At 45.7% G+C, this 13,773-nt stretch overlaps 1 protein-coding gene across 1 annotated transcript in view; it reads left to right on the top strand.

The window, feature by feature from the left end:
• Nucleotides 1-72: 72 nt before the first annotated feature.
• Nucleotides 73-13,773, top strand: part of LOC135205316 (succinate dehydrogenase cytochrome b560 subunit, mitochondrial-like) — a 37,150-nt gene continuing 23,449 nt past the window's right edge. The window contains exons 1-2 of the mRNA XM_064235748.1: nucleotides 73-159; nucleotides 268-339. Of these exons, the coding sequence (XP_064091818.1) occupies nucleotides 143-159; nucleotides 268-339 (89 nt within the window). The 5' untranslated portion in view covers nucleotides 73-142. The remainder of the gene's footprint in view (nucleotides 160-267; nucleotides 340-13,773) is intronic.

The raw sequence follows: 13,773 nt of genomic DNA, 5'->3' as shown, positions 1-13,773 counted from the left end.
ATAACTCCCCCAAAAAACGCATATAAATTACATAACGCGAAATATAATAAGGAAAATCATGAAAAAATCACCTCGAATTCATGTCAGTTTTCGCGAGAAGAAGAAGCCGAGCGTCGACCTCCCCGTGACGCAATTAGGAGAAATGGCCCTCGTCCTCAGGTAAATTATCTCTCTCTCCGCCTGATTTTTTACGATTTATTCACCCCTTATTGATTCAGTATGGACCCCGAGAGTAGGGTGAGACTTATAGTATTATTTTCTTTCCAGAATTGCGAGCAGAGGGTGCTCGTTTGCGCACACGAAGCCTATATCTCTGCAGGGGCCTTTTGCTACACAATGGTAAGAATAAGAAGAACCATTAATAACATTCCTGTTTTATTTTAGGCCTGGGCCAAATGACGTCATTTTTAGGCCTGGTGGCGCTGTTTTAATTTTGGGGAAGGAAGGAATGGTATTTTGTCTCTGGTAATCTTATTCTAACGAGGATTCTTTTATTTCCATAACCGGTTCATCGGTGTGGAAGTAGCCTAGGCAGACCCAGCTATGAAAATCTATCCTTATTATCGTACGTAAGGCACCATAGGACTCTTATGGCGTAACAGGAAAAGTGATTTAATTTTTAGGCCCAAATCATGACAAAGTATCTGATTTAATCTGGGAAATAATGAAATACTTTGTAAAGTAGGTTAGCTCAGGCTAAACTAGGCTCGCGTGCATGAAAGGCCTGTACCAAAGTGGGCAGGGCTGTCTTCGTCAATTGTTAGTATATTCATAATTTAGGCGTTCACAATATTAAGGGTCCCTGGAGCTTCAAGTTGCAATTATTTATTTTTTTTTCCTTGCTCCAAAGTCTTCTAAAAATGTCCTGCTTTACTCATGGAAAAGCATACTTGCATATGTAGACTCCAAAGTGGTTGAAAATCCCATTATCTAACAAGGGTGGTGTTGTGCGTGTTTGAAAATGCCAATTTACGGGGAACAACCGACTTGACCAGCGGATTCAGTTTCCACCTCATTTGAAGCCACCCTCCGAAAATGTACTTTAACACGCCCTAACACCGGAGATGGTCATCAGTCACAAGTTGTTGGTGGTGAGAGAAGGAGCTTGAGACCTCTATTCTCCTTTCGAAGTAAGTATTTTCTCCACAGATAGAAATTAAGGCTTTATTTTAAGATTAAACAGAGGGCAATGAAAAGTCTGGATCTAGTATGTAGTGAACACTACCTCCATGACCCTTTTAAAGTTTTTACTTAGGGTAAGAAACCGCATGGTACAGGGGTGGACCATGTACAATCAATGTGTACAACCCCAAGAAAAGTACATTATAATGCGTCCTGACACCAGAGTAGAGGTCTTTAGCTCCGTTTCTCACTAACAAGTCGTGTCTGATGCCCATCTCCGATGTCAGGACGCGTTATAATGTACTTTTTATGGGGTTGTACACATTGATCATACATGGTCCACCCCTGTACCATGTAGTTTTTTACCATAAGACTCCAAATATTCTGTCATTAAACTTCCCATTCCATGTGCTAAATCCGCACACCACTTGTACCCATAGACGCTGGGGCACTTTCTTCATAAAAATTGTAAACAATGACTTCCGACCACGACTTTTCCAAGGGAACTACCTGGTAGAAGAAGAAGCGTGCACTAGATAATTATTTAAATAAATAGTTAAACAGCTGTATAAGGTCATGAATTGCATAAATTTTTTTACATATATATTCATGATTATTAATTTGAAAATATTCGATGTTGAAAAAGTAACTAGATTCCTGACTCAAACATCAACAATTTTGCTTGTGAACAGTACCTACAGCGTTATTCGCGCTCTTCAATTGTTTATCAATGTTGCCAACTGGTATGTGTTTACCCTCCAAACTGGGTATAAGACTTACACAAACCTGGGAAATGAGTGAAATTTGCGTATCTATTTGTAGTATATATACATATTAGAGCAAATTTTATCATTACTGCATTACTATGACAACTAGAATTCATGGAAACAGTTTGTAAATGCATCAACGTATGTGTGAAGCTCCACTAGATTGGCGACGATGAGTCATTTTGCCGTCGTCTGCTCATATCCACTTAAAAAATATCTGTAAGTTTTCCGGGTTAATTTGGTTGCAAAAAAAAGGATAATAGACATGAATTAAATAAAAAATTTTAAGTAACAAAATAAAGTTAAACAAAATAATTGTAAAGTAAACAATTAAGGGAATAAATCATTGCACCTCATAACCGTGTACTCGTGTGCTGCCTGCTACTGTGTTTGTGGAGTGAGCTCTTAGGAACCAGGAACCGCAACGTAGTTCAAGTGCAATTTGGAGTGAATTAACACCAAAGCATGTATAATTACTACAATCAAATAAGCACTGTGGAGTTTCAGTTGTGATGGTAGTAAGGATAAAACTGCCAATTACAAGGTAAAAATGAATATTGCAATACACCCCTCCCCTGAACACCTGAACTAGCCCTGGTCACTTACCAGCCCGAACCATCATTTATTAAAAATTTACCAAATCTTTGGTTAAAATAAACGATCAGTGTTGCCAATCTCCTGGCAAACACCCTCGTACCTAGTTACCAGCCCACCGCTAGTAGCCCTGCCTCACGGGCCGGTCACACCTGCCCTCTCACGTCAATCACTTATCGTTCGCGGTGGAGTACAGATGTATCCACAGCGAACTCCTTTTTGGTCTTGCCCGCCTTCATTTGCACCTTTGATTTGATTGAATTTGGTGACGAATTACGCATCCCTTTGGATTACGGTTGGATTGCTCTTAATACCTTGTCATTAGACATTGATTCTGCAAAGGAAGAAACAACACAGGCTACGACAACGACTACTGCATCCTCGGCCACATCACAGAAAACGACAGAGGCGGGAGTTCAAACAAACGCTATCGTCTTTGCCAACAATGCAGAAAAGGATGAGTACCCTATGACACGATAGTCATTCCTTATGCGTAAATTGTAGGCTGTTCAATATAATGTAAAGACCAGATGTTTGGAATGTCAGGAGTGGGTCTTTGGACCAGATGTTAGGGTATCTCAAACATAGGAAAGGTCTCGTATTTAAGAAGTAACTGTAGGCAGGAAGAGACTAACGTAGATCAAGATAAAGACTTAGAGACAGTGCTCTTTAAGAGAACTTGAGAGTACGCATGACACGAGTATGAATCTCTGTTACCGATTTTAATTGTCAAGATTATGTGAGGATAGATCGAGCAATAGGGATACTGAAATTACTAATCGTTCTGTTCCAGCTCCCCTGCCTGTTCCAGAATCAAGCCCTAACCGGTGCTGGGGGTTATGGGGATCCGCAAGCCCACGGGCAGGATCCGCCGTCCCCCTGGCGCGGAGCAGGCAGTGTTGGCAGCAGATTCCCCTTCCCTCGATGACATCTCTGGTTAGCGATTTTAGGTCAAGATTATGTGAGGATAGATCGAGCAATAGGGATACTGAATTACTAAATCGTTGTTCTTTTCCAGCTCCCCTGCCTGTTCCAGAATCAGCCCTAACCCGGTGCTGGGGGTTATGGGGATCCGCAAGCCCACGGGCAGGATCCGCCGTCCCCCCTGGCGCGGAGCAGGCAGTGTTGCAGCAGATTCCCTTCCCTCGATGTGTAATTCTCAGGATGATAAAAACTTAGGTCAGATATAAGACGAGGTAGGGATAATAGGCTACATATGTGTTTAGTTTAGGAAGAGAAGTGCAGGCTTCTTCGGGTCGGTTTTTCTATTAAAAGTAGTAGTTTTTAGAGGCAGGGCAGTGTCCTTAGAGCATCTTTAGGCTTTTTCCCTGCTTAGAGTTCCTTGCATCAGAAGCTTTTAGGCCAGGGTTGGTCTTTCAGATATGCTCCTTCGTATTTAAGGTTACTTTCCTCTACGTATACGATCGATAATTAATATCAAACTAATTCTCCGTTCAATGCATATTGACTTACGATATTCAGTATGAAGAGAAATCGAATAAAATTAACTACGGTTAGCCTAGTGTTCACGATGATATATAGTATGCATATTCAGTAGCCTAGCCTAACCTAAAGTATTCGCTGTACAACATATCCGTAGTTATTTTTATATGGCTAACGCTGTAGGCTTAAGGCATTCTGACTTCGGATAATTCAATACAGGTGTAATTGAAAACGAAACGAGAAATCCGATCTGGAGGGATATTAATATGAATGTAATCGAACAGAATGAGATCGGATTCTGTCCGACTAAAGCATTATAATTGTATGTGTATCATCATATTGGCGTAGTATAAACACTAAACTCGGCAGTTCATCCACGCTGGAATCAGCGGATGACGAATACGGGTTTTGCGTCGCCGTATCCATCTCATTCTCTCCTGATTGACTAAAATGACTAACGTAACAACACACTCACTTATGCCAAGTTTGTACAAAAGTCTTAAAGGAGACGTGTCTTCAACTATGTTGACATTTAATATAGTCAATGAGGTATCTATCTTGGGGCATATAATCAGATGTCAGATATAAGAAATTTGTATGTATGACGTTCTTCATACGTTTAACAGACTATTGCCGTCAGTATTTTACATTGAGCTTATGTCAATTACAGTACAATTATTACCAGTCGTATTATCAAATTACAATGACAACTGAAATTAATATTAGGCCTAATAAAGTTAATTTAATTACCTTTAAATATTATTTTATTACTTTAAAATTAAATTATAATTACACTAGCTTGTCGTCAAACAGCACTATTGTAAGAAGGTGTGGTTTAGACAGACAAGGATGCCGGCTATCTTTTTTTTTTCTCTCTCCTTGGCTTCAGATTCAACCATATCACTTGGTCTCGGCTAATGTTTTGTCCTTAGTTAGCATATTAATGAATATCTGGATACGTTAACTTATTTGGAACGGGAAGTTCATACTGGTTCTCTCAACGATGTAATTTAAGAACCAAAAATTTGACTGGATAACTCTCATTGGAAGCTAGTTTTTTCCCTCGGGTTAGATGGCGTTAAATTTAGGATTCCGTTCGTTTTTCACTCGTTTTCATAGGTATTACGAACCTTACACTTTATATACGTTATTAATCCTTTGTCTGTGTGAAAACAAACAGTAATGAGTCTTTCATGCTATTAGTTTCTTTTACCACGGCTGCGTTGGAATTCATACATAAGCTCGGGACTTCTGTCCAGGTTGCTGATGAACGTAATTTTGCCTTATTAGCTTCAGCTGCATTTATAACATGAATACAGTAATTACCGTCCCACGCGGATGAATACAATAACGGATGTTGCTATCGGATTCGATTACTGTCACACGCTGATCAATACAATAAAGTGATGTTGTTATAGAGTCGATCGCATTAGCAAACAGTTCTCGTTCGGTTGTTCATAGCTGTACGAGTTATACGAGTATTATTGTTAAGATAATACCCTTTTTAACTTGCTGCAATTTGCGGAGGTGGAGATATTAGACGATTTCGTAATTTCTCTCTCTCTCTCTCTCTCTCTCTCTCTCTCTCTCTCTCTCTCTCTCTCTCTCTCTCTCTCTCTCTCGTCTTTTTCCCCCTGATTTTATCTCTCTCTCTTTTTCCTGATTTTGATATTCTCCCTTTATCCCTCCTAGACGATTGTGTTTCTCTCTCTCTTCTCTCTCTCTCTCTCTCTCTCTCTCTCTCTCACTTTTCTTATTTCATTTTCTCTCCATATTCTCTCATCCTATTTTCCACGCTCTCCCTAACACTGGACTCATTGTGGCAACAGAGGTTTTTCTTCCTTTCACCCCTTTTCAACTTTTCAAACTTCTCAATTTCCCTCAGCGCTGACTGACCTCATAGTCCCAATATCGGCCTTTGGCCTAAATTCTATTTTTAAACCCAACAATCTTGCTGTCTGAGTTAGTATTAGAGTAGGGAGCGAATATTCGGAATATGTATAAGGTATTCATGATATGATATATCACAAGAGGATTTTAAGTATTAGGAAAGATAGGAAAGAACATGTCTGGGTCTATCTGAGGGTATTCTTCCAAGTGCCAACCAGGCAGAGTACAGACAGGCAGGTACAACACTACAAGAGAGGACATCACTACGATCGACGACACCGTTGTCTCCTCCGTACATGAGAGGCCTAAGGCCACATGGGAGGTCTTCATTTCCCCTCCATACATGAGAGGCCGAGAGCCCACATGGGAGGTCTTCAGATTCCCTCCATACTGAGAGGCCGAGAGCCACATGGGAGGTCTTCAGATTCCCTCCATACATGAGAGGCCGAGAGGCCGCCACATGGGAGGTCTTCAGTTTTTCCTCTACTCAGGTGAGGCACATAGCCAGCTGAGAGGAAACAGGTTTGTATCCCTTCCGCACTCAATGAGTTTTGACCTTAGGGTAGAGGTGCAGGGAGTTTTTTCTCCACATATGGCAGGCCTAGAAGGCCACACATGGGAGATTAGCTTGGACGAGTGACAATGAACTTGAGACTGACTCGCGTACTCAATTATATTGACTGACAACTAGTACAGTGGAGGGCCGGGCAGATTTGATTCCCCACCTCCAAATTAATGTTGTTAATCGGGCTAGTTCGGTGTTCATGGGGGTGTATTGCAATATGAAGTTTTTATTGTAAAACTAATATTGTAATACCTACCTGAACACCTGAATGATTCCCACCCTCCTCCCCTCTCATACAGTTATTGAGTTATGATTGACGTGAGAGGGCAGGTGTGACCGGCCCGTGAGGCAGGGCTACTAGCGGTGGGCTGGTAACTAGGTAACGAGGGTGTTTGCCAGGAGATTGGCAACACTGATCGTTTATTTTAACCAAAGATTTGGTAAATTTTTAATAAATGATGTTCGGGCTGGTAAGTGACCAGGGCTAGTTCAGGTGTTAGGTAGGTATTACAATATTAGTTTTACAATAAAAACTTCATTTCAGTACAAACCATGACCCCGGGAATAAGAAGTGTCATACTTTCACTAATATAGGCAACAAAATGTTGTTTTATTGTGCAGATTACAACTGCAATCTTGAGAAAGATCAGTAAATGTTACACATATACCCTAACATTGTTCAAATGAGTGCTGGGAAGGCTGGGGAAGATAGTGGCTTGGCTGTGCTTACGAACGGTACCTCACGTGGTTGCCGTCATATTGGATTTCAAAACTGCCTTGAAAACATATTTTACGAAGACCTCACATGCTTATTTGTTCCGATACGTGATACAAACCATCGGTCCTTTAACAATAGGAAGTAGCTAGCGGCAGCTGGAACGGTCGTAAGCTTCGAACAACGGGGAGAACGGTAGTTAACTGCTTGTCCGACAGTCGCGCGGCTGGGAGGTAAACAAATCACTTTTGCTTTCGGCCGCGGGTGTGAAGACGTGTTTTCGTCATCGCTCTCTGCCCGCTTCATCGTCGTATGCTTTGTTTATATTGTGTTTTCTACTAATGGTTTTGTTTGACTTGAAAATGAAACTGTAAGTACACTGTTTCATTTTGCATTACTTAATTATGAACCAACATGGAGTTATCGCTGTAGATGCGGCGATTTCCTCTCTTTTCATGAATTGAACCCTTGAATTATGTCTCGGTGCCGAGGGCGGCGCGCTCGCGCCGAGTCATGTATTTTGGGCGAAAGTGTGTAATTGAAAAATGTAAATACTCTTTTCATTATATTTTTGCCCTGTGCGTTCGTTACCGAGAGTGTGATTGCGCTCGGCACGAGCCTTTTAATTTTGTATAATAGAATGCAATGAAAGTGGATTCGCAATTGCAATATTCTTTTCATTTTCATTTATTTATTTGCATGAAATTTAATTTGGATCAATTTTCGTTCTTACCCGGGAATTGATCTTTACGATTTTTTTATGTAAAATGAAATCGCCAAGTGCATTATTCTGTTTCATTTTATTCTTATATTTTTTAAGATAGCATCATTTATTGGTCAAGTTTTCCGTTACCCGGGAAATTGATCTTTTCCCCTTTAAGTTCGATGGAAGTGAATCGCAGGGCGGTATTCTTTTGTTTTTCCATTTTCTATTACTTTTTCACTGCTGTGCGGGGGTGGGGGAAGCGAAGATCTGCCAGGAAGTCGTCGGAAAGCTCTCCCGCGACTCCCTTGGTATCCGATTCTTCGTCTTCCTTCCTGCCCCCCGCTCAGCTTCTTCGTTGTATTTTGTATTTGGGGTCTTCCTTGCGTTCGGGGTGGGGCATGTCTTCCCCCCGTGCGTGAGGGAACCCCTCTTACTAATCTATCTATGTTACCGCAGGTGCTACATCCGTGGGGGAGACGACCTTGGACAGGTATGGACCACCGCGGAGGCAGGGCGTGCCTAGCATCCACGGGCTGCTGCAGCGTCTAGCGAGGTCTGGGGCGGTCTCCACTACTACCACGGCCGCTTATGCTGCTCCCCCCCCTCCTGCGTCGTACACTCCCCATGCTGTGTCGATGACGCCGTCTGCCGCTACTAGGGCCGCAGCCGTACCGAGGTGGGGTTGCCGCCGCCGCCTGTTTTCTTCGTGTTGCCTGCCCCAGACTTCCGCTGTTCCAGCAGCTCGCCCCTGGACCGGCCGCCAGGACCCAGGTTCCGCTGGCTGCCGATGATTCTACGAGCGATCGCTGGGCCTGCCGTACCTGCCGCTGATGTGATTCCCGCTGTTGGCTTGGCTGTCCCTTCTGGGTCTACCGCTGCGCCGCTGTTCCTGCCGCTCCTGAGCTGGTTGCTGTTCCTGTCGCTCCTGGTTCCTGTGCCAAAGTCTTGACACCCGAGCTCGCTCGCCGCCAAGACCGAAGCGCGGAGCAGAAGACTGGCGAGTGTCGTGCAGACAACTCTCGCCAGGCCAGTGGACGCTCTCGCAGCGACCAGCTGGCTGCTCGGGTTGACGTGACGGTCGCTGACCAGCCACGGGTTGAGGCGAGGAAGGGGTCCCCGCGGCCGTCGGTACCAGCCACGGCTGGTACCAGCGGCTCGACGCGCCGAGAGGACGCTCGCCGGTCTCACCGCGACAGCGAGCCTAGCAGGTCACCTGACGCCGCTCCCATCGGGACCAGGGCGGAGACGGTAAACCAGCAACAGCTCGCTGACGCTAGAGATCAGCGTCGACGTTCTCCAGCCGAGCCTCTCGCCCCAGGCGAGCGGCAAGGCTAGGCCTGCTGCTCGATCGCCACCGGGCGGGTTGACGATCAGCAGCAGCCCTCCAAGCACGCTGGTCCTGCCAGCGAGCTAGGGGGGGAGCGTCAGGTCTGCCTCTCCTGTACCTTCAACCTCCTCGGGCTACACCGGGAGGAGCGAGGTACCTCATGAGTGATCGCGAGAGGTGCGCCCGCCGCTCGCGATCCCGCTATGACGCCGTATGGACCAGGCACGGTTCTAGGACCGACCAGGACAATATACGCGCAATTAGCTGGAGGCGACAGTCAGGGGTCTGCCGCTGTTCCTCCTTCTGAAGGAGGAGTATCTCGGGATCTGTTCTTGTTGAGGGACTGGACGGTCCTACTCCGCAAGACGCGGTTACTCCCCGAGATACAGAGGAATTTGCAGAAGTCATTAAGCTGATTCGTCAGCATAATGACCCTGCGGAAGGATTGCCGCTCCCACCCGCAGAAGCCCACGTCTCTGCTCGAGTCGTTTTTGGGGCCCGAGAGGGAACCCAAACCGACGGTGGGTCTGCCGCGATCGGAGCTTGCCGATTCTGTCTCGAACCAGTGTCTCTCGTCTCCGGACAAGAAGGCTCTCTCAGTTCTGGCCGGTCGATCAAGCTACTTCCACCTCCTCTACTGCGACAGCGGCGTTTCTACGTGTCTTCGGACACCGTATTTAAATACTCCTTCGGTCCTCCTGAGAGGTTTCGACCTCGACGAGGACTGGAATGAGTCGGAGGACGGTATCGGCTCTCTCCTGTCAGGTGTCGATCAGCCCCACCCAGACGACGTTCACAGTGGCGGCAGACCCTTACCTACAGTGAGAGTTCGTAACCCGCGGGCGGGAAACGTTTTCTCCTGACGATACGTTTTCCCAGACTCTGAGTTGCGGCGATGGCTGCTCCTACTCTTCTCCAACTGCTAGTTCCACTGGGAAGGCGAGCGAGTATCCAATTCCTCCCCCATTCCCTCTCTCCTTACGGCTACGAGGGAAAGGGGAGGGATCCTACAGAGATTTCTTTGTAGGATCCCACGTTCGGGACTGCGCTACCGGGGGGACCTTCGGGTCCTACCTGACGTAAGCCCCGGTCGTTGAGGAGGAATCCTGCCCCATTCTCGATTTCTACGGGAATCGAGAGGACCACCAGCCGATATCGTTTGACGAATTCGGTGGGGGTTTCGCAGACTGCTTAGAATTCTTACGGAATTCTAGCGCATTCAGAGTGTTCAAGTTTTTTACGATCTTCAAACACTTACGCGAGACCACGGTCCAAAGTGAGCGAGACGAGAATCCCCGATATGTTACACGATAATCGGGAACCTCGCCTATGCTCGAATTCCTGGAATTTCTAGCATTGGAAGAAGACTGCTGCTGAAAGAAACTATCTCACAGTAGGCGACCAACCTGGAATAGAGGAGATAGGACGGGAATATCCAGTTTGGCTTGAACTATCGTCTTAGTATTCTGTTCACCATTGAAGCTTTCCTTCGAGGAAGACTTCTCCTTCACTCTCTTTGATAGAGAACGAAGGTGGTCGATCTCCAATCCTTATTTTGTTTTCTTGAAGGAAAGAATTAGGATGGAGATCGTTGTTCAGAATCCTACAAATATACTACGTATATTAACCTCGCGACATGATTCTACTAAGCAGTGAATTGTCCGAGGGGTAGGCGCATATCCTAGTTAATCTACGGATTGCGACTTATAAGAGAAGTATTCTAATTGAACTGCAACTCGGGGTTGCCTGCAACCTCCCAGGAGTTTCATGTTTCAATTTTATATACTTTATGGTTTTGTCACGACAACACCATTTCAACTTTTATATTTTACCGAAATTCGTTTCGCCTAAATATAATTGCCCGAGCATATCTTTTATGCTCGGTAGTTCTAGCCGAACGCATTCCTTCGTGGAATAATGGATTACCTGGCAACTCAGGATGACGAGTCAGCGAGAGCTCAGGCTCAACTACTGCGTATGAACTGCCTGATAGCAGCTCAGTATCAGCTGGCCTCCGCGAGTTCACGGTCATGTATGTCTCTCTCTCCCCTGCTTTGATTGACTACCGAACCGTATCTCTGCCCAACAATCATGGACTTAGGTCTCTGATTAACGGGGATTCTCGCAATAATGAAGGACCATCTACTGCTGTGACGCTAGATTCCATCGCCTTCGACATTGCGAGAATTTTCAACAGAGATATCTCTTGGACTCTTTCATCTTTCTGTTTACCGCACGGTAACAGAAGTCTGTACAAGTCTCTCCCGCTGCATCGCACTGCGATAATGCGAATGATTTTGCAGACATCTGAGTTTGTCTTCAAAATATCTCGTATTCGTAGGTGTACAATTGTTCATTGTTCAACCCGAATTACAAGATGTGTCAGAAGACATCGCCTACTCTCCGACCTGACAGCTCTACTTCCAAATGTTCAGCCCATGAGAAGCAGTTCTTCAGGCGGCTTTCCCCTGTGTTTTCATTACTGAAGAACGCCCCCGCTTTCATTGCAACTACGACTTCTCACCGGACAGCAATGAAATAGCGGTTAGCGTTTTTCAGTCATTTGTAAGCACAGGTTATGAATCTTGAGATCCTTTCTCTCGATTCATATGTGAAGACGTAGGTTGCATTCAATATCTACCTTCGTCTTCAACGGTACATAGTGGTTGTTTCTCCTTAGCTGAGATTCAACAACCATGAGATGTTTTACCTTCAGGGGACCTCGTCTCTAGAAGGCAATTGACTTTCGCCTGTTGGGCACATGCCTTAAGAGAATCATCACCTCGCTGTCCGGCATTGGTGACAAACAAATACATTATTTGTTTTTGGTCCTCCTCGGCATAACCCTTTAAAGGGACGGAACACCGTGACTTACTCGGATGCTTTGACAACTTGCCTCCTACCGAACGCAGTCAGTCGGCAGCTGTCAGAGCGCCCGAGTCAGTACGAACTACGCTGTTGACTTAGTTCGGTTGTTACCAAAGCAACCATTACTTTCGTTTTAATAGCTTGTCACAGTACCCATACCATTGACACCCACCCATGGAGTGTCGGTGTCCTATCCACTACCGAGACTTCGCTGCATGGGGATAGGAGGATGCGAGAGACTTCGTTGCTAACGGACAGACCCAGTATGGGTACTGGACATCACCGAAGTAGAGAGAGGGATAGGTCATGCGACTATTTCCTTCTTTTCCTCTGAGGAACTGCATGACTTCTCCTGCGAAGTCAAGCATCCAGGGGATGGGGATCCGTGACGCTCGATTTTGTACCGAACTTCGTAGCGAAGACTCAGAAACCCTTCGGTCCCTGACGATTGGTTCGAGTCGTTCACAATCCCCTCCCTAATGAAGGACTTCACCCAGCCTTCGATGCGAAGGAGATGCTGCCTTGTCCGCAAGAACTTCTCCTTGGCGCAGGTACTGAGGCAGGGGTCTGGTCCAACCAGACCACATGCCCTTTCCTTCTACCTTCGGGATATTGCCCACAGGTCCTTGGATCTTTTTCCTTGGGACCCGTGGTGGCTGCTCAACACGTTGTGTAGCGAACCCAGACCCTCGCAGGCTGAACAGCATCGAGTCCTGGTGTGACCGTTAAGAATGGAGAGTGAATGAGAGTGTGACTGGCTCCTCTTCCCATCTTTTTCTTCCCATCTACCTGTGGTTAGAGGGACACGGTCGTCACCCTGCTGATAAGGACAAGATGCAGGTGAGCTACTCAACAGAGCCCCATCCTATCCCTTTCACTAGGGATAGGAGCGTATATCCACCACTTTCCCCACCTTCCTCCAACTAAGGGGGGGAGGAAGTGGATGCCAGCTTGAGACAACCCATACTTTATGTTGCCTCTTGCAAACAGGAACAAGTTCTTGCTTGCTGGTACGAAGAGATACGCTTGCCTCTCTCTTAGTACTCGCCCAGAGGTCTGACCATTGATCCTGCGGTGCACACCCCGATCAATCGGACAGAGGCTTGGATCCCTCCCTCGCTCTTACGACCAGGAGGCATTCCAGGGATGGACGAACACCAGTCTGTTCATCAAAAGACTCAGATTCCTCACACCAAGAAGTGAGTCTTCCTATTGTTAAAGGACCGAGGGTTTGTATTACGTATCGGAACAAATGACAATTTGTCGAAAATTGCATTTTTCCTAACTATACAAACCTGAGGTCCTTTACATATAGTCCCTCCCCCTCATGCCACCCCCTCACTCTGCGTATTTTGCATGGGCCAAAAGCAAAAGTGATTTGTTTACCTCCCAGTCGCGCGGCGCGCGACTGTCGGACAAGCAGTTAACTACCGTTCTCCCCTTGTTCGAAGCTTACGACCGTCCAGCTGCCGCTAGCTACTTCCTATTGTTAAAGGACCTCAGGTTTGTATAGTTAGGAAAAAATGCAATTTTCGACAAATTGTCATTTCAGGTTTGGTAACTACTGGTATCTCAAAGTAACAAAAGTCATTAGGGAACTGTATATTCAGTTTCATACATTCAACTTACCTGTCAGATATATACATAGCTATCGACTCCGTCGTCCCCGACAGAAATTCAAATTTCGCGGCACTCGCTACAGGTAGGTCAGGTGATCTACCGCCCTGCTCTGGGTGGCAGGACTAGGAACCATTCCCGTTTTCTAATCAGATTCTC

The sequence above is a fragment of the Macrobrachium nipponense genome, chromosome 49, assembly GCF_015104395.2.
Source record: "Macrobrachium nipponense isolate FS-2020 chromosome 49, ASM1510439v2, whole genome shotgun sequence".
NCBI lineage: Eukaryota > Metazoa > Arthropoda > Malacostraca > Decapoda > Palaemonidae > Macrobrachium > Macrobrachium nipponense.
Note: the sequence above shows the minus strand (reverse complement) of the source record. Positions and strands in the feature narration are given on the sequence as shown.